This window comes from Mytilus galloprovincialis, chromosome 13 (assembly GCF_965363235.1).
Source record: "Mytilus galloprovincialis chromosome 13, xbMytGall1.hap1.1, whole genome shotgun sequence".
NCBI classification, from domain to species: Eukaryota; Metazoa; Mollusca; class Bivalvia; order Mytilida; family Mytilidae; genus Mytilus; species Mytilus galloprovincialis.
In genome coordinates, this window is record NC_134850.1 from 42,182,490 (window position 1) to 42,207,865 (window position 25,376).

The 25,376-nt window shown below is 31.7% G+C and overlaps 2 protein-coding genes across 2 annotated transcripts in view; one reads left to right on the plus strand and one right to left on the minus strand.

Annotated features, from left to right (window-relative positions):
* LOC143056999 (uncharacterized) overlaps positions 1-25,376 on the plus strand; it is a 129,106-nt gene that overhangs the window by 545 nt on the left and 103,185 nt on the right. Inside the window, exons 2-11 of the mRNA XM_076230225.1 lie at positions 3,486-3,528; positions 5,039-5,202; positions 6,264-6,431; positions 14,979-15,188; positions 15,777-15,819; positions 19,470-19,639; positions 20,016-20,180; positions 20,974-21,183; positions 22,731-22,773; positions 24,797-24,960. Of these exons, the coding sequence (XP_076086340.1) occupies positions 3,486-3,528; positions 5,039-5,202; positions 6,264-6,431; positions 14,979-15,188; positions 15,777-15,819; positions 19,470-19,639; positions 20,016-20,180; positions 20,974-21,183; positions 22,731-22,773; positions 24,797-24,960 (1,380 nt within the window). The remainder of the gene's footprint in view (positions 1-3,485; positions 3,529-5,038; positions 5,203-6,263; positions 6,432-14,978; positions 15,189-15,776; positions 15,820-19,469; positions 19,640-20,015; positions 20,181-20,973; positions 21,184-22,730; positions 22,774-24,796; positions 24,961-25,376) is intronic.
* On the minus strand, positions 11,393-13,852 carry LOC143057003 (complement C1q subcomponent subunit B-like). Its single transcript, XM_076230228.1, has 3 exons — positions 13,738-13,852; positions 12,355-12,420; positions 11,393-11,829 (listed from the first exon to the last, which is right to left on the minus strand). The coding sequence occupies exons 1-3, from the start codon at positions 13,829-13,831 to the stop codon at positions 11,435-11,437; spliced, it is 555 nt and encodes a 184-aa protein (XP_076086343.1). The 5' UTR covers positions 13,832-13,852; the 3' UTR covers positions 11,393-11,434.

The window sequence follows — 25,376 nt, forward strand, 5'->3', positions numbered from 1 at the left end:
ATCCTGCTCCACATGTGGCACCTTATGGGCATATGATACAGTTACAGGGGAGGTAATGACGTTGCTAACGTGAATTGTTATTTTCGCGACGTCAAACTATGACTTATCGGGAAAAGATTCAGTTTTCAACTGCTTTTTATCATTCAAACTTATCTAACTTGAAAACGAGTTCATGGACCCCTCTTTTTTAAAATGCCATTTGGTTTGATTGCGCGAGAAGATTATGCGTGCTAATTTTCACGAAAACGTAAATAGTGCAATTTTTTTAATTTTGATAAATGTACGGCAAAAAATGACGTTTTTTTCTCAATTCATGACCATTTGATAAATATGAGTTATTTCTAAATAAAAAATGCATAAATTTTTAGAATACTTATAAAATACAGAAATTACAAATTATTTAACAAAAAACAATTTGTGTTTATCTTTTAAAACAAAAAAGTTATGTCTTTCTTTCGAAAGGAAAAATACGGCCACAAATCCGAATTTTGAGCAAATATACAAAATTTCGACCTCATTTAACTCAAAAAGTAGCACATGGAGGTATATTTTTTATTACATATTTGATTTAATCAGGCAAAAATTAGCCTATATGGAAATTTTCATCAAACTGTAAATACAGGATCAAAACTGTATCCTATGCCCTTAAAGACCAAACAGCCTATTTATTTCTACCAGTGATTTTTCCTTAACATTTTGTGTGAAGGTATTTCATGATTTGAGGAACAAAATATGATGAAAAAAATTGGGGGTCACCGACTTAGTTTTGTCGCTATAGCAACCTCAGTTTCGTGTTTTCCCGAATATTAACATATATTTGCTTCTTAATTAAACTCTCCAAAAAATCCTTTATATCAAACCTACAAGCATGATTCTTGTTTCACGTTAAACAGTAGATTTGTAGCTATCAAATACAGGTTCAAGAATTTAAGACTCATATTGTTTTGATCTTTAAAAATATGTTTTATTTCATTCCCGCCAAAAATAAAACGTAGAAATGAAAAACGTTTCCAGTATTAAAAAATATCTACCAGTGATTTCTACATAATAATTTCAAGAAGGAAAGTGCCATGTGCACTCTACAAAATAAAGCCAAAAAAAGTGTATGTCACCGACTTTTCAAAAAAGTTATGAGTAATTTTCATGTTTTTTTCTCGTTCGTTTTGAAGAAAAGAGTTGTCTTTCTTCAGAACATTGCATCTGACGTCATAGTACAAACTTTCCTTGCTGGCGCACTATTTGAAAACAATCGCAAATTGGACGTTTGAAACCCGCATTTAAATTTCCAAGACTAACAACTATATTCACCTACTTTATTATCCGGTAATACAAGAGATTAAATGCACGTGTCAGTATCAGATCTTATGATGTTGTTGCCTCACAATAATAACCTTCAGAAACCCCATCCGTCGGAATGGAAAATTGTTTGAAATAACCTTTCTCGCCGCTTTTGTTAGGAAAATCTGTTTTTGTCCTCTGCCCCTCATAAGCAAAATTATTGGAAAAAAAAGAAATGAAAGATGGCACTGGCTAACTACAGAGTATTTGACTATATAAGACTATATAAGTGTGGTTTTTTTATCACGTCAATTTCAGAAGTTTGCCGTAACGAACTCATTTACTACTGTTGACAGACCGGATATACAAAAGCATGGACGGACTTCTTTATACCATTTTATTTCCCGACTAAGACGAGCGTATAGAAATTATTCCATCTAGTTTGTGAACTCATTATTTCTGAATATTTAAGATACAAGGAAATCAAAATTTATAGGTATAATATATGAATTAAAGTTTTTGATTCTAAAACGTTATACATCTATCATGAAATACAATCCCTGTTATTGCTACCTCACGTGTTTTGAATAAACCAGAGAGTAATATAAATTACAAAAAGTTTTAATTCAAAAATTAATTTAGAAATAATTTTCTGTTGAAAACTACAAAGTAAGATTTCTCAAATGGGATAAAATATTATAAATCTAAACTGCTAATTTTGGAAATAAAAAAAAAGTCAAAATTGTTGCCGGCATTGAAAATCGAAATTTGTTTTCAATCTTTCCGGTCATAGTTTTAGCTAAATGAAACGGGGATTTTATGTTGGATATTATCCTTGGAAGCAATTGTTTTTGTCATATTAAGTTAAATTTACAACTGTTTTATATGTTTTGCCTTACAGCTAATTTTCTAATGCATGTAGGGTGAAACTTTGGTTGGCTTCCCTGCTTTGTATGTATCAATGTTTATTCAAGCTTTGTAATTAATATTATCTTCATATATAGGTATGTAAACCTTATATGATATTTAAATTCAGTTGGACATTATCACAAAATATACAATTAAAGCTAGCAACTAACTAAAGTGTTGATCTACTTACATTAGGAAATTAGCTGTACGATCAGTGGGATCAGGCGAAATGTTTACCATTACTTCTTAAGACAATTTAAAATGAAACAAATGACAAACGACAATGACCCTTTGTCATAATTATAAGATTTTGTCAAATAAGCAGTATAAATAAATTTTAAATTCATTGCAAGATCTGACATTATTTAACGATAATCATCCAGACATCAGTTACATGCATACGTTGCCAGTATGTCAAAACTTCTAGGAATAATTGTTTATCGGCCTGACCTTCTGAATACTCAATTTTTAAAAACTTTGAAAAATTGACATTAAAATTAAAAGGATCAAATCACAGGGAACATGTGTACTAAGTTTTAAGTTGATATGACTTCAACTTCATCTAAAACTACCTTGACCAAAAACTTTAACCTGAAGCGGGACAGACGGCCGAACGGACGGGCCAGAAAACATATATTGAACATAAAAACTATCACCTATTTAATAACCGGTACCCTGTACACAATTGAAAGAATAAAAAAAAATGAAATGCAGATCGGCGGAAATATAAGACAAAATCTACGCATGTGAAAGAATAAAAAAAAAAAGAAATGCAGATCGGTGCAAAAGAGTCGAGATCAAAATTTATATGTTATTGTTTTTATTAGAACGAATGTTAAATATAGTGTCTGTATCCATTTGTGTTAAATTTCCACAAGCTATCAGCTCGACGTTTAATTCCTCTTTTCTTGGGAGACTTACTTTTTTAAAAGCGTGCACCATGTTGGAATCCGTGAAAAACGCGAAATAGGACGTTATACTTTGACGTTTTCTCATTGCTAGAAACAACGTCATAGAGCTTTTATGTCACTACCAAGTTGCGTTAGTTGATGCGCATAAACAATAGGCTGTTTGGTCTTTAATACCATTTTATAAATTAATCATTAATGGAAATGGAATATAAGCTTATTTTTTTCAGGACCCTATTCTTTCTAATGAAATTGTTATTTCAGGGGTTTTTCCCTCTTATAGTAAACTTGTTCTTTCTTCTTTATATTAATTGTAAGATTTTGAAATTTGATATAGAAGATATATGAATATCTGGCTGAATCAAACTAACAGTCTTCCTCAATTTACAGGAGTTGTACAAAGTATGGACTTGTTTGGTTTGTTGACTATGGAGTAAGTACTGACTTATTTTGGTTCACAAAATGCAGTAAAGCATAATTAAAAAAGTAAGAGTGAGTATAATCATTTGACCATCATACAATCGTTAAAGCCCCTAGGGTAGGGTATAGAAATATGCTCAAAGAGTTCCATGCAATATTTCTTTCATAAGACCCTTTTGTTTTATAATTGCAAAATTATGAGTTGATATATAAAATGCTATTTTTTTCTCTTTTTATATGCTGCAGTAGATGTTCAATTGTGATATTTAAGTAATCACATAAAATCAAAAGACATCAAGAGACCAACAAACCCTCATCTAATGAACAACATACTTTGAACTTAATTGTTCTGAGTCTTAAAAAATTGTAAATGATATTGATATATTATATAGGATCTGTCATTTAAATCAATTTCTCTATAAAACAAACACATGTACACTCACATATAAATAAAAACAATGATGTATGTGGCAGAGTTAAGACTAGTTTTGCTTCAGCAGTTAATGCAGTTAACCCTCCAATTAATCTTGACTACTGAAATAATAAAAATCAAATGATTAATGATACTTTCTTGATAGACAGTGATAACACAAGTGAAATTATACAATAAGATAAATACTTTTACCTACAGCTTTGTCATATAGAATCTATATGACGCCAGACAGTTCTTGATTTCTATGAATCTGACATTATCTTGTATATATCTTTTCTTACAGCTTTAGCATAGAGAATCCAGACAGTTCTTAGTTTCTATGAATCAACATTATCCTATATATCTTTTTCCTACAGCTTTATCATAGAGATAAAATTGAGAATGGAAATGGGGAATGTGTCAAAGAGACAACAACCCGACTAAAGAGCAAATTACAGAAGAGGGTCACCAACAGGTCTTCAATGTAGCGAGAAATTCCTGCACCCAGAGGCGTCCTTCAGCTGGCCCCTAAACAAATATATACTAGTCCAGTGATAATGAACGCCATACTAATTTCCAAATTGTACACAAGAAACTAAAATTAAAATAATACAAGACTAACAAAGGCCAGAGGCTCCTGACTTGGGACAGGCGCAAAAATGCGGCGGGGTTAAACATGTTTGTGAGATCTCAACCCTCCCCCTATACCTCTAACCAATGTAGAAAAGTAAACGCATAACAATACGCACATTAAAATTCAGTTCAAGAGAAGTCCGAGTCTGATGTCAGAAGATGTAACCAAAGAAAATAAACAAAATGACAATAATACATAAATAACAACAGACTACTAGCAGTTAACTGACATGCCAGCTCCAGACTTCAATTAAACTGACTGAAAGATTATGATTTCATCATATGAACATCAGGCACAATCCTTCCCGTTAGGGGTTTAGTATCTATATGAGTCCAGACAGTTCTTGGTTTCTATGAATCTGACATTATCCTATATATATCTTTTTCTTACAGCTTTGTCATAGAGAATCTATATGAGTCCAGACAGTTCTTAGTTTCTATGAATCGACATTATCCTATATATATCTTTTTCTTACAGCTTTGTCATAGAGAATCTATACGAGTCCAGACAGTTCTTAGTATCTATGAATCTGACATTATCCTATGAATCAGCTGGACCTGTTGAAGTAGCCAACATACTAATGGACAAGGCCCTTCTATCTAAGAAGCAATGTGATTGGAGCTCAGACTTCCATATATCTGGTTAGTATTTATATATGTAGTAATATATCTTTCATGGTTTTGCTTAGAAAGTCTTAAATGTTTGAAAAAATAGTTGCTCATTTTGTTGATTGATAAACAAATGGAATAGATTATATTATAGTCACCGTCACGTAAAATTGGCACCATGTTTTTGTCAAAATTTTCTAAAATATCGACCGTGTTTACTAAAGATCATGTTTTTCAATTAGCGGAACTAAAATCCTGTCCAAATATCCACTACTGTCCTACCTTTTATTGTTTTTGCACTGTATAATCCTGATCTTCACATAATCCAAGATTAGTTTGTATGGTGGAATCCGACATTGTTATTACCGGAAGTGTTGTCGTGGAGTTCCACATGCTCTCCATTTTCTTGTCTCTCAGAGCTTTTCGTCATCTTTACGTAAAAAGCGCTGGAAATTGTATCATCAATGACAATGATATTACCGGAGAGTAACGAATGTTATGGAAAAAGGGATCCTCATAGAAACCAAGATGGCGGTTTTACAATGTAAATAATCTTGAAAAATGTGAAGGTCAGGATTATACAGTGCAAACACAATAAAAGGTAGGACAGTAGTGGATATTTGGACAGGATTTTACTTCCACTAAATGAAAAACATCATCTTGAGTAAACGTGGCTGATATTTTTTTTTTTTTTTACAAAAAACATGGTGCCAATTTTACGTGACGGAGACTATATACCTGCTACTGTTTAGTGATTTATTGTATAGTTAAAATTTTTGTGTTTTTACCTTCAATGTCAAAAGAAAAGGGCCAATTTTTCGAAAAAAAAATAAGTAGCTTGGGTATAAGTTCTTTTCAAGTTTATCCAAATACTATTTTGGATTCAAAATCAGATGATAAGTCAAATACTTTATATCTAATTGCAACTTAACTTGGAAATATGATTACATATAATGAGAGAAAAAAGCCTATTGATTTTGAGGTCTGAGGAGCATTTGGGTATGTGTGCTTGCCCCTTGATTGATATAAGATTGTTAATTTTCATAAAGCTTTGATAATTTGAAAAAGTGTTTAATTTTAGAAAAATATTTCAGGTTTTTCACTGAATGCGTATTTGTTAAACAAAAACCACAGACCTACTGATCCCTTGACACCAAACTTGTTACTACAGTTTATGGAAGATACAAACCTAGCACCATTCATGCAGGAGGAAATGTGTAACAGAACTGGTGACCTGTCTAACAATCAATCATGGACACAAGGTATAAAACAAATGATTATCTTATTTCATAGCATCAACTTTTCAAACCTATATAGCTTCAGATCTTTCTCTGAGGAATAAAGTCAATGGGAAAATGTGCTGTAGAACCTTTTTAAGACATTTTATGGTATTTTGCAGTAATAGAAATATTCAAAAAGTTCTTAAATTGAACATTTGATTGAATCACAACGTAAATTGAACAAAAGAAAATGATTTGATCAATTGAATTTGCATGAAAATTTTTGTGAATTGTATATATATATTCACATACTAAGTTCCCTCTCAATTTTGTCAAGCCTGTCACTTTTGTTGCAGAAAGCTTGACATAGGTATATTGATCCTGTGGTGGACGTGGCAGTGGCGTTAACTAACTTCTTTTAAAAAGCTTTAGATTTTAGAAGGTGGAAGACCTGGATGTGTCATACATTGTATATAGATGCCTTATGTTACAAAGTATTTTGCTGTCACATGTCCATTGTCCTTGACCTCATTTTCATAGTTCAGTGACTAATTGAAAAAAAATCAAGATTTTTTGTAATTATAATTTCTTTCTTACTATGAGTAATTTGATAACTATATTTGGTATGTGTGTACCTTGCAAGGTCCTCATGCCCGTCTGACAGTTTTCACTTGACCTCAATTCTCATATCATGGATCAGTGAAGTCAATATCTTGGATACTATAAGCAATATTTCTAGTATATTTGGTGTATGAAAGTATTGTAAGGTGTACATGTCTAACTGGCAGGTGTCATATGACCTTGACCTCATTTTCATGGTTCAGTGGTTATAGTTAAGTTTTTGTGTTTTTGGTCTGTATGCAATAGGTCTACTTTATTTGGTGTATGGAATGATTAAAAGGTGTACATATCTAGCTGGCAGGTGTCATCTGACATTGACTTCATTTTCATGGTTTAGTTCAGTTTTGAGTTATGTTTTTTTTTTCTAATACTATATGTGATAGGTCAAATATATTTGGTATATGAAAATATTTTATGATGTACATGTCAGTCTCGTAGGTTTTATTTGACCTCGCTTTAACCGTTCATTACTCAGTTTCAAGTTTTTGTGTTTTATAAAAAAGAAGATGTGGTATGATTGCCAATGAGACAACTGTCCACAAGAGACCAAAATGACACAGACTGGTTTTTTTTCGAGCCTGCAACTTTAGTTGCAGAAAGCTGGACAAAGGGATAGTGATCTGGCGGCTAAGGCAGCGACGGCATTAGCTAATTTCTTAAAGCTTTATATTTTAGAAGGTGGAAGACCTGGATAATTCATACTTTGTATATAGATGCCTCATGTTATGAACTTTCCGTCAGTCACATGTCCAATGTCCTTGACCTCATTTTCATGGTTTAGTGACTACTTGAAAAAAAAAGTGAAGATTTTTTGTAATGTTAAAGTCTCTCTTATTATAAGTAATAGGATAACTATATTTGGTATGTGCGTACCTTGCAAGGTCCTCATGCCAATCAGACAGTTTTCACTTGACCTCAACCTCATTTCATGTATCATTGTACAAGGTTAAGTTTTGGTGCTCAAGTCCATATCACAGATACTATAAGCAATAGGTCTAGTATATTCGGTGTATGGAAGGACTGTAAGGTGTACATGTCCAACTGGCAGGTGTCATCTGACCTTGACCTCATTTTAATGATTTAGTGGTTATAGTTAAGTTTTTGTGTTTTGGTCTGTTTTTCTTATACTATATGCAATAGGTCTACTATATTTGGTGTATGGAATGATTGTAAGGTGTACATGTCTAGCTGACAGGTGTCATCTGACCTTGACCTCATTTTCATGGTTCAGTGGTGGTCAAAGTTAAGTTTTTGAGTTTTGGTCTATTTTTCTAATACTATATGCAATAGGTCAACTATATTTGGTGTATAGAAATATTTTATGATCTTTATGTCAGTCGTGCAGGTTTTATTTGACCTTGACCTCATTTTCGAGGTTCATTACTAAGAGTTAAGTATTTGTGTTTTGGTCTGTTTTTCTTAATTTATAAGCAATATGTCAACTGTATTTGTTGTATGAAAGAATTGTTAGATGTACATGTCTGCCTGACCTTGACATAATTTTTATGGTTCATTGATCAATGTTTAGTTTTCTTGGTTAATGTTGAGTTTATGTGACAGTTGTAATAAAGCTTTATATTTAGGACTATCAACATAATATCAATGATTATTAAAGAAGGCGAGAGACTTCAGCACTCTTGTCTTAATAGGGGTTCAAATTAATTTTTGGTACTGGAAGGTCCTCTGACACTCCATACTTAAAGGTCAACAAACAATGAACATCGCTGCCATGAATAGTAAAAATTTCCAGGTCCTACTTTTACTTGAAATATTTCATAACTCTGTCGTAAGATACAAAACTAATGTGCTTTTGGTTTTATGTTAACTTGTTTCCTTTTCAGTGTCACATGTTTAATAATATAGGGTTATTGCATGAATATTGGGGAATATTGTCACGAGTAGAATTTTATATGGCACGAGCTTGCAAGTGCAATATATGTTCTACGAGGGACAATATTCCCCAATATTCATGCAATAACCCTTTTATTGTATAGCAATATAATATTTGAAAGTAAAAGTTGGTATAAACTAAGATTTTGTCATTGATGACGTCATGAATTTTGAAGATTTCTTGCACTAGTGCAATATTAGAATTTATTGCATGCTTACTTTTGGTTACTTTCTGTTGGAAATATTATATTGCTATACAATAATAGATGTAACTGTCTTGTATATTATGAATTCCGAATTTTTTTATTTTTTTTTGGTATTGGGGAGGGTGTCACTGTGGGTGGGTGTGTTGTCTCAACGATTGGAAATCGTACAATTATCTTGCTACAATGTTGGTTTTTTTTTACTATAATTTAAAGGACTATATGTATCTCATTTTTTATATTGTTTAATCTGAGTATACAATTAAAGTAGCAGTTCCATTTCAAAGCTGTTTAAGTGTATCATATCTAGTTGCACTATTTGTGAAAATAAAGCAATAAACTTCCAGCTTTTTACTGGCCCTTCAAAATTGGGAAGAAGTGACCCCTTGGAATTTAAGTAATATGTTTACACTTTAAAAACATCTACATATAATATCAACATTTATTAATGATAAAGAAAATTACAATCCCATTGTATTAAATTTTGAGTTTCTGTGTAAAATATTTCTTGCTTTTTCTTCCTTTACCATATATCTTTTGTTTTTCAATTCTAGTGTCATGATTTCATCATCAAAGATGTATTTTGTCACCTGCCTGGAATTATTTGTTTTTTTATTTTATTTGATTGGCAAAACCAGAATTACCCTAATCTGCCCCCAGAAATTGATCCGGTATTGCAATTGTCTTCATTTCAGGTTTAGGCATCCAATGTTTTTCTATGTTGTTATTTTGTCATTTACAATTTTACTCAGATATACCGGTACACATTACTTGTCAGCGATTCACAGTATAAAGCTAGCGGTGGAACAAAATGAACATCGCTGCCATGAATAGTAAAGATGAAAATAAATTTTGAAATCTAAAAGGGTATCTTTTACCCGCAAGCGATATGGCTCTCTCTTAACACAGGTCAGCCATTTATCATCCCCTTCCGATGGACTATCATTGTTTCTCAAGACCATACTCACAAATGGTGTCAAGGGAGATCCCAAAATTCAGTCCCTGAAATTTTGTCCCCCGATACAGGGATCAAACCGGGTACATTTGTGTTAGTAGTCCGATGCAATGGTCTTCTGGTGTCAAATGAGAGCTTGCAATCTAAGTATTTAAAGAAATATATGGTTTCTTAGTACTTTTAAATTGAATGAGTGCAAAAATAAGTTATTTTGATTTAGATAATCTCACTTCCAACCTACAGCAAGAAATGTAATTGATTTATCATGAACCAGCAAGAAGTTATAGAAATTGTCAAAATCTTGATTTTAAAATAGTCCTGCGACCTTGACCTCAATTTCAAGGACATCAAATCACAACAACCCAGATCTTTTACATGTATGATGGAGAAGTTATTCTGATTTCAAATATATATGGGTTAATAACATTAACGGTACCAATTTTCCTGCACCAGATGCACATGTCTCTTCCGTGATGCTTGTGGCAAATATTTGAAATCCAAAGCTTATATAAAAGATGAAGAGCTATAAGCTTTGCATGAGGGAGATACATTCCTTCATTTATAATAATTTCTAACATTTTGTAACAGCAAATTTTAATAACACAAAAAATCTGTATTTTCATGCCAGTACCGAAGAACTGGCTACTGGGCTGGTGATACCCTCTGGGACTAACAGTCCACCAGCAGAGGCATTGACCCAGTGATAGTAATAACATTAATGATACCAATTTTCCCTCACCAGATGGGCATTTCAACAATACATGTCTCTTCACTGATGCTCGTGGCCAAAATATTTGACATCCAAAGCTTAAAATTCCCATAAAAGATCACAGAAATACTTAGACTCAAATGCATCAAAGTTGCAACATATTTTAACCAATCTTTTTACAAAAACCTTTCATTGCAGTATCTGTGGAATTAAAATAACATGTGAAGGTCAATATCAAGAACATGACCTTGACCTCACCTTTCTCCTAACGGTTCAAGAACTACACAAGATGTCATTGGATCACATCTGACTCATTTGACTGAAGCATCCTTTAGGTAAAACAAACAAATTGGAACAAAACAAATAATTTCCTGTATGGTTACAAAAGAATAAAAACAACAAGAAAAAGAAAGTGTTGGGAGGTAAATCCTAAAGTAGGTTTTCAACCAGGCAGTGTTAATGGTGATACTGTAATCCCTATGTCATGGGCCAAAAATCCTTTTATTAAAATGTGTCTTGAAATAAAACAAAAAAACATCTCAGAAGTGGATAAATGAATAGTTTGAACAAATATAAAAGGTCTTCCCATGAAAAGTGGAAAGACTTTATAAAATAAAAAATACAGAAGGACTATCACTTTTATTTATTTCATTTCTCATTTTACTAACTAAGCAATATAAACTGCTGAGAAATAGGTATAGTTGTTACCATAGGTTTTAAATGAACCACTGCCTCTCACTGAAACTTTATCTCCTTTCTCAAGGTTTAGCACAGGACTGACAGTTTCAGTTCCCCCATGGATCCCTGGGCCGTACAGGTTCATCAGGTTAGCTCCATTTTTACTGATGTAAGCTCCTAAGGCAACACCACCATTAGACATGACCGTTGCAGAAATAAGATATAGTCCTGTCTTTGTTGCTGTAAATATTCCAGTCTTTGGACTATATCCTCTTCCTTGGTTCAAAATTACCCTGTCATATTTAATTGTATTATCTTTAGAAAGAGTTAAGTGGCTGGTCAGTGTTGCTGTGAAAGCAGGTCTGTCTTTTTCATTTCCAGTCCCTAAAAATATAAGATTTTAGGTTAAGAATATTATATTATTTGAAGATCCGGCAAACACAAATCTTACATTGAGTACTCTCACATTTTCATGCCCCCATCATCACTGGATGAGGTATTTAGTGTTACCATTGCCAATCTGTGCAGGTATGTATGTCCCAATATTGTTTTCTGCTCTCTCTTTTTAGTTTGTCTCAACCAATTTTTAAATAAACTTATACACAATGTTTATTACATATGTACCACAAAACACAGATCAAGTTTGAATTTGAGTGGAGACACTTTTACTATTCTTGAGTTATGCTCCTTTATAACTTTATATGTATATGCAATTTTGGGTATCAGCCCTTTTATAACATTTTTGCAATTGAGGGCATCATTTATGTCCCATGGTTACATTTATTTATTTCAAATCATTGATATGAACCTGGAGTCCCTTTTTAAATTAATAATAGACCATGGTCACCTGTATAGGAATACATAGAGATGCTGACTTAAAATTAAGTTATATTGAAATCAGCTATTTACCTGATGTTTGAGATCCAGATTTAATGGCAACCATCATATCCACTAAGTTGTCAAAAATCTTGTTTTCTGAAAATAAAAGTTCAAATTAAAATTTGACTATTTAGAGGCAAGAGTAGAGGGGGTTACATGGTGTCTGATTCTGGATTAACAATAAAGTAATTTGGATTGTGATTAAATAGTTGACACAGAATAGGTTTCTCACACAGAATGAATGTGGTCTAAGAACTTAAAAAAATTAAATTGGACATTTACTATAATGGTCTAATATCCAAAATCTAAATACATAAGTTCAATTATGGACCCTTTAGAACTCAATGTGGACCAATTTGTTAAGGGGCCCAATTATCAAAAATCTAAATACATGTTTAGATTCAGCATATCAAAGAACCCTAAGAATTCATTTTTTGTTAAAATCAAACTAAGTTTAATTTTCGACCCTTTGGACCTTAATGTAGACCAATTTGAAAACAGGACCAAAAATTAAAAATCTAAATACATGGTTAGATTCAGCATAACAAAGAACCCCAAGAATTCAATTTTTGATGAAATCAAACAAAGTTTAATTTTTGTACCCTTTCGACCCCTTAGGCTAATTCCTAAACTGTTGGAACCAAAACTCCCAAAATCAATCCCAACCTTCCTTTTGTGGTCAAAAACCTTGTGTTAAAATTTCATAGATTTCTATTTTCTTATACTAATTATATAAAGTTATTGTGCGAAGCCAAGAAAATGCTCATTTGTGCCCCTTTTTGGCCCCTAATACCTAAACTGTTGTGACCAAAACCCCCACAATCATAACCTTCCTTTAGTGGTTATAAACCTTGTGTTAAAATTTTATTGATTTCTATTTGCTCTGACATACTAAAAGTATTATCTGGAAATCATCCGTCTTCGGACGACGTGATACTAATATACAACCAAATTTTTTTTTATACCTCTGCTTTCAAAAAAGGGGGGTATGCTGTTTTACCTTTGTCTGTCCGTCAATCCGTCTGTCCATCCATCAGTTCGTCCATTCATCCGTCCCATGAATATTTTTCGTCGCATTTTTCTCGGGAACTTCAATACAAGGATTTCTGAAATTTGGTTTCAGGGTTTATATAAGTCTGCAATACCGTGGTATGCATTTGAAGATTTATCAATCAACAACTTCCTGTTTACCGAACACTTGCATATTTTTACACTATTAAAATTATCAACTTGCGGCGGGGGTATCATCAGTGAGCAGTAGCTCACAGTTTCACTTGTTTATTTTTGCGGTCATATAAAAATGTATGTTCATCTGTTGATGTCTATTGGTTTGTTTTTTTTGAAATTGAATTGAACACTGACAAATTAATTAGTTAAAACAATAAGGTTTTTACTGTAAATATAGAAACTTACCAAGTTTTGGGCATGATCCAGCTTCTACTTCTTTGGCAAGCATTGAAAACAACAACACACAGGTACTAAACACAAACATTTGGAAATTCATCATGTTGAGCTTTTGGAACTGTGATATGAACCATGCATTTTAGCTATATTATACTTTTAGAATTCCTGCAACACCATATTATAATGATGATATTGCATGTTTAACATTAGAACATATGTTAGGTATTCATTACACAAGTAAAAATTGAGGATTGAGTTTCATTTCAAGTTTTGAAAAATGGAAGATTGTTCATTTACATTTAGTTAAATTTGTATTTGTTTTAAGATTTTTGTTTAAATGCTTTTTTTTTACAGAAATTTTACAGGATTTCCCCCATTAAAAAAGTTGATCTGAATTTTGAGATCTGTCTGTCTGTCTGTCTGTCTGTCTGTCTGTCTGTCTGTCTGTTTGTCTGTCTGTCTGTCTGTCTGTCTGTCTGTCTGTCTGTCTGTCTGTCTGTCTGTCTGTCTGTCTGTCTGTCTGTCTGTCTGTCTGTCTGTCTGTCTGTCTGTCTGTCTGTCTGTCTGTCTGTCTGTCTGTCTGTCTGTCTGTCTGTCTGTCTGTCTGTCTGTCTGTCTGTCTGTCTGTCTGTCTGTCTGTCTGTCTGTCTGTCTGTCTGTCTGTCTGTCTGTCTGTCTGTCTGTCTGTCTGTCTGTCTGTCTGTCTGTCTGTCTGTCTGTCTGTCTGTCTGTCTGTCTGTCTGTCTGTCTGTCTGTCTGTCTGTCTGTCTGTCTGTCTGTCTGTCTGTCTGTCTGTCTGTCTGTCTGTCTGTCTGTCTGAAAGGACCTTGATGAAATTTTGCACAGTTGTTGCACATAATTTAGTATGTAGATGTGATTTTTTTTTTTTTCAAATCATCAATTTTAAGACCTACTTTTATGTTATGGCAATACTTCAAAAGTATGAGTATACAGTACAACATACTATATGACAAATGTCTTTTCTGGCAATTTTGCCCTTTCAATCAATACTTTGAATTGTAATTTAGGTTATACATAGAATGATAACTAACACATGCAACTTCTTGTTGATCTGCCATTACTGAATATCCATGATGTTCCCATGTCTAAAAAGAAAATACTTATTACCACATAGCAATAATTTCTTCTGAATGAAGTCAATATTCATTTAATTGTTGTTAATACTTGGTTCAAGTTCTGCAGATTTCGAAATAGTTATCAAGATTTGAACTATTCCTTTCTTATTTCAGATTGTGCTGCTAACCTAACATTGCCAACTTTATCAGACAAGGTCAATGGCCATATAACTACTATGTGTACAGGTGTTCAAGGTTGTATAGAGAATGATTTGATTCAGAGGTCAATTGAATTCTCCCTCCTACTGGATCCCTGTTCAAACAGACTTAGTATCAGTATAGAGAGAGCCAGATACAACAGAACACTCAGTGATTTTGAATATGGTAAGTTATTGAAACATATGAATACAGATACTGTGGCTTCATAATGCCTATAGAAAATTTGTTATTTGTTGAACATTAAATTTCGTGGTTCACCTGTACCCACGATATCCATAAAAATTGGTATCCAATTGGTATATTTATTTAAATCTCTGTGTAGTAAACTAGACCTATCTACTTTTCTGATTCATGGAGGATTTCCCTTATTAGAGGTTTTGACTTCAAAATAGGCACTCAAAAGAAGTTTAATCATTCAGAATCATAGTATTGAAAACACTTATGGCATGTATAAGAGATCTATTAGATCTGCCTGGGCTTAAAAAAAAACATGGATATTTGTAGCTATTGTGAACTGAAAAATAAGACATACAGTAAAAGTATATTATTTTTAAAACCTATGTGACTAAGGTTTCTGCAAAATTAGAATTTAGAAGTCCTGCATGAAGGAGTTTGATTTGAAAAGGTTTCGCTATTAAATTTAATAAAACATTTACAAATAACTACCAGGTATTGTTTCTGGTTGCTTATATATTTTTGAATTAAAAAAGGTTGGTGGTTTCATATATCATGTTCAATTTTATCTATTTGTAGGAGAGGATCATTACTACAATTTACAAGGAATTGTCCGTCTCAAGTAAGTGTGTAATATAATGGATTGAAACGTGCTAGAAAAAGGGAGAAGGTTTGGTACCATTAAAACGTTTTAAAATCCCACTGCAAATGTTTGCACCTGTCCTAATTTAGGAATCTACTGTACTGTAGTTGTCGTCTGTTTGTGTAGTTCATACGTATACGTGTTTCTTGTTTTTATATAGATTAGACTGTTGGTTTTCCTGTTTAAATGGTTTTACACTAGTAATTTTTAGGGTTTTTTATAGCTTGCTGTTCCGATTGAGCCAAGGCTCCGTGTTGAAGGGCATACTTTGACGACCTATAATGGTTTACTTTTATAAATTGTTACTTGGATGGTGAGTTGTCTCATTGGCACTCATACCACAATCCTATATCTATGATATATAAAAACTCATCAAAGATACATGTTATAATTTGGTAGGCTATTTATGCCTTGTGGATGATATAGAAAAAAACCACTTGGTTTGTCAAATAGTTTTACACCTTATAAACCAATCATTTACAGGTAATTAAGGTAAGGTTTGCATGAAACCTGGATTTTTTTCTTAGTGATGTTACACCAATTTGATACATCATTTTGTTTAGGGAGGAGTACCCAATCATTTAATGAAAAAAAACCAAACATCGCCCGTCCAGTTTTTTCATGTGAAAAGCTCAAAATTCCGATTTTTGACGATTTTTAGGGAAAATTGTATTTGAATTCTTCTGAAATAATAATGTATGCGAGTGACTATAATAAAATAAAACTGAACAAAACATGTATAAATAATTGTGGTCCATTCATTAATAATAAATTTTAATTAAAAAAATCATAAAAAGTTCCTAAAAACAAGATTTTTTAATTTTTGGGTTAAAAAAACCCGTTGCCATGGCAACAAAAAGCCAAAAATATCCTTTTCCGGGTAAAAAACTGTGAACTTTAAGATTTAACTATTTGCATTATAATGAGCTAATAAAATTGGTATGTCCCCGAACTCGTTTTTACGAAAATGGGCGTATGTGTTCATCTTGTCATTTCTGTAAAACACAAAAATATTTTGTTTGTTGATCTCCAAAGAAGAGAGTCAACTTTAATAGCATCATTTTACAAAGAATCATTTTGTCTTGTAACACTTTGGGACTGACCATAGTCAATGAGAGAAAACATTGATTAACTTAGGGATGACATCAAAAGATCAATGTAGGATAAAAAAAATATGAATTCAAATAGTTTGGGTGGGGGGGGGGGGATAAAAGTTGCTGCAAGTTTTTATTAATTTGACATCGTTTTTACATATATCCATATTGGTCAATCAAATTTTTCCCAAATTAAGTGAAGAGGGGGGAGGGGGTCAGTGAACTAACTATGTGAATTAAGTGGGTTTTTTTTTATCCTACATTGAACTTTTGATGTCGTCCCTTAACTTTTATGCCCACAACTATCAGTCGGAAGGGGAGGTGTTTAAATTTGGTCATACTTGTGTACTAATACATGTACAAGACTGTGAGTTTGAAGGAATGTGTCCATGGGACATTGAGGATGCCCCCTCTTGCATAAATATAAACCATTATAAAGCATTACGTATAAATTTTATAACATTTGGTTGAAGCAAACAAAAGGTAGAGAACAGAAACGAAAAATTCAGAAAACGACCTCATAAAAATACTCTGAGCGTCGTCACTACTTCATTATGATCTCTTATATATATATACGGAGAAAGACTAAAAACTAACAATTTCCCAGATTTTATAGTGAGTCCGTGCATGTGTAGAGACACATGTTACCATCCTTGTTTTTAGATAAATTAATTCAAAGTTGACTGATATGCATAGAAGTTTGTTTGATTAGGGGTTGTAAAATGTCCGGTGGCAAATACTTCAGGTATGTTCAGGACGACACAATACAATAGTTGTGTCTGAAAGACACATTTTTAATGCATCCATAAAAAAAATTACGATTAGAAACTTTCCGTCAGTTGTAAAAGTGATTGATAAAATAACATATGTTTCGAATGATGTAAACGTGTGGGTTGTGTGCGTATTTCCGGATAAACCTTGCAAACTGTACATTTGAAAGACCAAGTCAAAATTGACTAAATGTGTCACAAAAAATGTGCCGTTTTTCACTCAATCCTGCGTTTCTATAATTTGTATTTATACTTTATAAAAAATCGGAAACGGCATGCATCAGACTTACAAATTCAATGAAAGAGACAGCTTAACAGTCAGTGAAAAAATTATCGGGGTTCTTGAAGCAGAATAAACAACACTTCTATCTTGTGAAAGGACAGGACGGGGACAAGCCATCAAAACACAAGATATTAGATCGATTTCTGTTGAAATGAGCTTCCCATACATTAGTTTTTTTTAAAGGTTTTACGGCGGGTGACAAGAGAAAAGGGACGGGAGAAAGGAGAAATGTGTACCCTGTCCGACCCCTCATAAATCTAGAACTGTAAAAGTGACGACATCAAAATTCAAATTTATTCTGTGTTTTTGTGGTAAAAAGCATTATGCATAAGTTTTATATATCAGTTGGTTGAGGCAAACTAAAGTTAGAGAACAGAAACCAATTTTGTAAAAACGGACGTACAAACAGACAAGGATAAAACTCAATACCCCCTTGCTACGGCGGGGGCATGAAAATGCACATTTATGAAATGAAATAAAATAAAATTCCGCGAAACTTTATGAATGGTTTTTGCACAAAGACGTTATGGCTTAACGTGACGTCATATAAATGAAAACTAACAAACTGAAGGTCATAAGGTTACTTGTACGATTCAAATTTTGATAAAATTACATCAAAACAGCGATTTTGAGGTAGGTGTTGTTTTATTTTCGATAATATTGTAGTTATCGAACATTGGTTAATCAAAGCAATTCAAAATGGCGGATCCCTCCTTTTTTCAATTATTTGAATTCAAGTTATCTCCCTGTGTACACAAACCTTACCTTAATTTATTTATGATATTTCATGTAAATGCAAGAGTGTTGCATCACTAGGCTGGTGTAACTCTCAGGGACAAAAATCCACCAGAAGTAGTGTGGACCCAATGGTTGTAAAAACATCAAAATACAAATGTTCCAGTGGTTCCTAAGGTCTGATGGCATTTACTGGATGTCTTAGATATTACTGGACAAGCTGATATTTAACTGAACAAACATTTCTCTCAACCATTCTTCACTATATTCATCTTTTTAAAATAAAATAATTCATTTTATTCACTGCCAACTCAATGATTTTCAGATCAAGTATTGTTTACCTATGTGTTTGAATCATCATGGTTTTGTTTACAATGATCAATGTTAAACAGGCACTTTCATCCAAGATTCCTAATTAATCATGTATCTTTTAAAGCTCAAAGAAGCTCTTGATAATAAGATGGGCTAATCGCTTAATTGTTTCACCACTTCAGAGAGAAATGAAGCAAGACACATCATTTTTTTAATTTTTTTAATGCCATCTCTAAGACAATTTATAACCTATGCAATGAGACAAAAAAAATATGAAAAAGAGCTTTTGACAGTATTTTATTCAATGAATTTAGAGCATACATTTGGTTCAAGATGCAACAGAAAATTACTGGACCAGTCAAAAATAATAGAACTTTTGGCAATGTCCACCAGAACTTTGAAATCTCTGATGTTCACATAAAACCTTTATTACAGATATAATATAGAGGATCTACATACAGAAGGTTATTATCTGTTAAATGTGGTTGTCTATTTTTCCTATGAGACATCTAGTTCCTATACACTGGAGAACACCTTTACAATCTTAGAGAACACCAAGTTACCTAAAAGAATATGTAGCTATGATCAAGGATTCAAAACCTCAGGTATGGAATCAACTATTTTCAATTTTTTTAATTAACTTTTTTTTCTTGTAAAATCTGATTGTTTGAAGAAGGATTTTTGAACTTATAATAATTGCTGCTAAAGATGTAAATTTCAGGCTGTGTAAAAATATGGTTTGTGTTGAGAAACCCTTTAGAAAGCACAATAAAAGTTTATTTTTTATATAAGTAGTGAAGGTCCAGACAAGAACTAAATGAAGGTTTTCAACTGTGAAATGTTAATCCAAGGTCATTCAACTAAATATGAAAATAATTGAAATTAATGGAAAACAAAAAATAATGGATTTTGGAAAAAGGGGGAGGGCAAAAAACAATGGTCAGTTTGTATGATTAGTAAACTTTTGTCCATTATTTCCAGGCTTCTCTAAGACCCAGTGGTATGCTGACAATGGAATAGCAGACGGACAAGTTTTGCCTGACTGGGCAGCATCATCATTCCTCAATGACCTTCATATTGCTGCTTATTTACAGACTGACCAATGTGGTCAGGGTGATCTTCAATATACAGATGGATGGAATCTTGGTCAGTTTATAGTTTTCAGCTTTTCTTTACTCTTGTAATTTTTTTAAATGATACAAAATTATAATTTCTCACAAAATATCAGTGTTGAATACTTTACAGAATACCTAAGGAAAATACAGAGACTGTAATTTAAAACAAAATACTAAAGGAAATATGGACACTGTAAAAATTATATAAATATTTTTCATAATGGTTTTCATTTAAATTGCTCATAATTGAAATAAGGTCAACTGTGGATTCATTACTATTCTTTGAACACCAATTTTTGTGGATTTATTGGATAGATGTGATCCATGAATGCAAAAGTTCTGTGAGGTATAACATTTTGTAGGATTGCAAGCAGACTGTACATGGTAAAACCACATATTCAAATATCCTAAAAAATACAATTTTTCATCAATCCATAAAAACAAATAAATCAACAGTAAATGATTATATCACTGCAAACTTGATTGATAATTGATTGATAATTGATTGATTGATTGATTGATTGATTGATTGATTGATTGATTGATTGATTGATTGATTGATGATTGCTAAACTTCATAGTCAACTTAAATAAAAAGAACAAATTAGATTATTTAAATCATTGAATTATCAAGGCACCTGTGAAACAAGCATTCTTAAGGGATCATGCTTTGTCTCCAATGTTTTCAAATTTGGATTCCTCAGACCTAAGTAGCACATGGTACAGCTATATACATGATATTTATTTAGCATGTCCAAATTCCACACATTGATGCTTGCTGTAAGATTTAGGACCAAATATATCTAATACTCATACATTTTACAGGTTGTACAAAGACTGTCAGTTTACCAAACATCACTGATTCCACGAAATGTCACCTGACCTCAGCTTGTACTGCAGTAGAATGTTGTACTGAAATCGACTTCCTCTCAAGGTCATTTAGGACCTACCTACATATTGACCCCTGTACACAAATATTATATCTTGGAATTGAACATTTCAATAGAAATGTATCCTTGATTGGTTACATGGATGGTAGGTACAATGACGTTATTTGATTAGGGCAATATGTCACTTATTATACAGCTGGGGTATGAGCTGACTATATATAGCTAGTGAATGTAAAGCTAAATTCTATCTGGAAGAAATATTATCTGGGGGAAAAAATGTTACAGAAGTTGTTGTTATCTTGTTATCTGGAGGAAAATATTTCACTGTGATATATTATCCATTGCCGTGAAATTCTATCTTGGAAGTTAAAATATTAAATAGTTAATATAAAAACTTCATCTTTGCAAATATGATGTACTAATAATAGTGTATATGAATATAAGCCAAATAAGAAAATAAAAAAGACCAAATAAATGTATTATAATTGTAATTGATTTCACAGATTATAATTGAAAATAATATCCTGAAATATTAAAGTAAATATCATTCTTTAAAGAGACAAATATCATAAAACATTATGAAACAAAACCAGAAGTATAAATTTCACAGATCTTAATTGTGAAATAATATCATGATCAATTTATAAGGTAGTGAAATGCAAGTAAAAGTGAGTTGTTTTCAGATCTCAGTACAATTAAAAAAAAGTAAAGGTAGAAATATAGTTATTTTTTAAATCATGTTTTAAGTCATCTTTTTATATAAATTGATATAAGAAAATTAAGAATAAAGGAAAACTTTCACTATGAAATAGATTTCGAAATATAATATCTGTAAAATATAAATGGCTCATAATTACCTCCCTTTGGTTCATAAATTATGCAAATATGTTCTACCTTTGTGAAACACTTATAATTATGGTCAGGTATATATTGATTGCGAGTAACTTACATAGTAGACAGTGGGACTTTATTTCACAAGGTTCTGTGAAATATGGAATGGAAAATATATACTGGTAAATACTATCCCCATAAGACATAGAATTTCACTCCTCTGGATAAAATCTACCTGTGAAATACCATGTCTGGAAAAAAAATACTGTGACAAATTATCCCCAGGATAAAATATCACAGAGGAAGAAATAAACCGTTACATGAACAGTTCCCAGATTAACTGATAATTTAACCTTTATTGTAAAAGGCTATTGAAATTTGGTATAAATTGTTAACATTGAATTTAAATATGAATTAACTGTAAACAAAACTTTCAATTTTTTGAAATTCTACGGATTTTCTCCCACAGGGATAGATATAAGCTAATTTTTGTAAAACCTTTTGGAATTTGTTTTCTGTAGACCAAATACGCATCTGGTGTACAAAAGTTTATAATAATCCTGGTATCTATGATGAGTTTATTTACACATACTATTATAATCTGTTAAGGGAATTTTGAGTGATTTTTTTTTTAAATATTATAATGAAAAGCACTTCTTTTTTGTCATGTTTTTTCATAGCATTTATTGCACACAATTTTAGACAATCAATGCTAATGATTTAAAACTAGAAAATCTTTCAAATCAGCTGAATATAGTGAATAATGTTTGAGGAGTTTCAGTATATTTTTTCCATATATTTTCAGATGAATACAGTGATTCTTGTATGATAAATTTCAGTTGATTTCTTTATATATTTTAGGAACCAAGCAACAGTTTGCACTTGTTGGATCAGTCATGATTGAGTGAGTGTTGTGTTAAATTATTGGGATTGGCTTTTTTCCGTACCATAAGAAAAAGCTGTTACAGTGACTTGACTGTTAGTGTTTCTATCCACCAATTGCAACTCATTCAAAATTTTGACCAAATTGCAATTTGTTTTATAAAATCAAGTTGTCCAACTGGTCAGAATATTGAACAAATTGTTCAGTCAAAATGTGAAAGTGCAAGGTGATAAAATAAATTATACTTACAATCCTATAAGACTTTAACTCCACTTTAATGATGTTATAGCGAACCCTATGATAGTTTTCCATAGATTCACCTGTAAGTTACCTGTCATTTTAAACTTTTGGCAGTTCTATTGTCCCATCTAACAAATACAACAGGTAGTGTTCTCTGTATAGTTCATTCACCAGGACCTTTAAATTTCTTCTAGGAGAAATATATCACTCATTGATTAATTTACCTGACCAAAAAATTATCTGTTTTTTTATTGAAATACTTCTATAAACTCACATAAACTGTATGCAATATTGTATTTATTCAATATATTATTAATATATTTTCAATCTGTTCAATATAAAATCTGATTTAATAATAAAAAGTTTATTTTAGACACATTTTTTAGTATTTTCCAATGAATTTGCATGTTTTTGTTGTTGTTAATTTATAGACTATGTTTATGAAGACCTTAATTTAAAAATAATAATATTCAAATTTTTATTTATCAAACACACAAAAATATTTATTGAATATTTGATCAGAAATCAACTTTTAATTTTTAAATCATTATTAATATTGAACACATTAAAAACTAGTTTTTGGTATTGAATAAATACAACACCACATGCAGTTTTGTGAGTCCTTTCTTAGTATTAGTATAAGTATTTTTTCATCATTGACAGTTCAATTTTTTGGTCAGGTATATTAATCAATGAGTGATATATTTCTCCTAGAAGAAATTTAAAGGTCCTGGTGAATAAACTATACAGAGAACAATACCTGTTGTATTTGTTAGATGGGACAATAGAACTGCCAAAAGTTTAAATCGACAGGTAACTTGCAAGTGAATCTATGGAAAACTATCATAGGGTTCGCTATAATACTAAATTTGTCTATCAATCTGTATAGTTATATTATAGCCATTACCATACTAAAGGTAAAATGTTTTATTTTGAATTGCTATAAAAATGTCCAAACTAAGCTTTTATATAGTTTTTCTTTCGAAAAGGATTTTATATTTATAAGAATCATATATCATTTAAAATAAACCATCATATATTCTGTAAAATATGTGTGAAATAACAATATGCTATTGATAAGTTTCCTTGGGGAGATAACCTAAAATACTATTCTTTTGAATAAAGATTTTTGAAACCAAAAAAGATTATCTCCCCTTCCTACAAACATATTGCAATTTCACAAATATTTTACTGAATATGAAATGTTTTTATTCACATAATGTGTGATTCTTATGAATATAGAATACTTTTCGAAAGAAAAACTATATAAAAGCTTAGTTTGGACATTTTTATAGCAATTAAAAATAAAACAGTAATACCATCAATAAAGTGGAGTTAAAGTCTTCTAGGATTGTAAGTATGTTTTATTTTATCACCTTGCACTTTCACGACTTGACTGTGGTTTTCTACAGCAGTTGGTTCAAATTTCTGACCAGTTGAACAATTTGGTTTAATAAAACAAATTGCAATTTGGTCAAAATATTGAATGAATTGCAATTGGTGGATAGCAACACTTACAGTCAAGTCACTGTAACAAAAACAAAAAAACAAAAAAAAACACAGGCAAATTATAAGCCATGGAGGAAAAAAACGCAATAAGACAAACAACTTGCCACAAAAAGCTACATAAAAAACTTGTTCTCTCGAGGACAATGCTGCTCTTCTTTTCATGAAAAATAAGTTTCTTTAGTTTTGTGACTTCTTTTGATGGAGGCTTATGTTTAAAAAAATGACATTTGAATATCATTTAATGATACATTTGTCTTATTTATACTTAAATGTAACATTTCATTATATTTTCTAGCTATATGATTGAAGATATACCAGGAGAGAGTATGTACTTAGTCAGTATGAATATATCGTACTGTTACGAGGATGGACAGCCGTGTTATATGGTCACTACAGTGTTTGACAATACCAGATTACCTAAAGATATATGTGAATGGAAAACTGACTATCATATTCCAAGTAAGTCAAGTTGTTTCCAAATGCTAACACAAATACTTTTTATCAGATTGCAACCTTACTTAGATGTGTCACAAATAATTAGAAAAAGACCCCTTTTGCCATTTTCAATTTTCATGTTTTTTTTTCCTCGTAATCTACCGTCAAATTTTGTAACTAAGGAGCCGCCATGCCATGTTGACTTGCTGAAATCAGTAAATATGCGAATAATGCAAAACAATAGAAAATTCAACAAAACCTACCTCAAAAATCAATTTAAATATCATATTATACAAATTTGTATGGCTCACATAACAGAAAACTTTCAACTCTAGTGTTTTCATTTATATGATGTCATGTTTTGAAATTACTTAAATGGGCAAAAATCATTAATAGATTTTTGCAGAATTTTATTTTATTTTTATTTTGTTGTTTTCTCC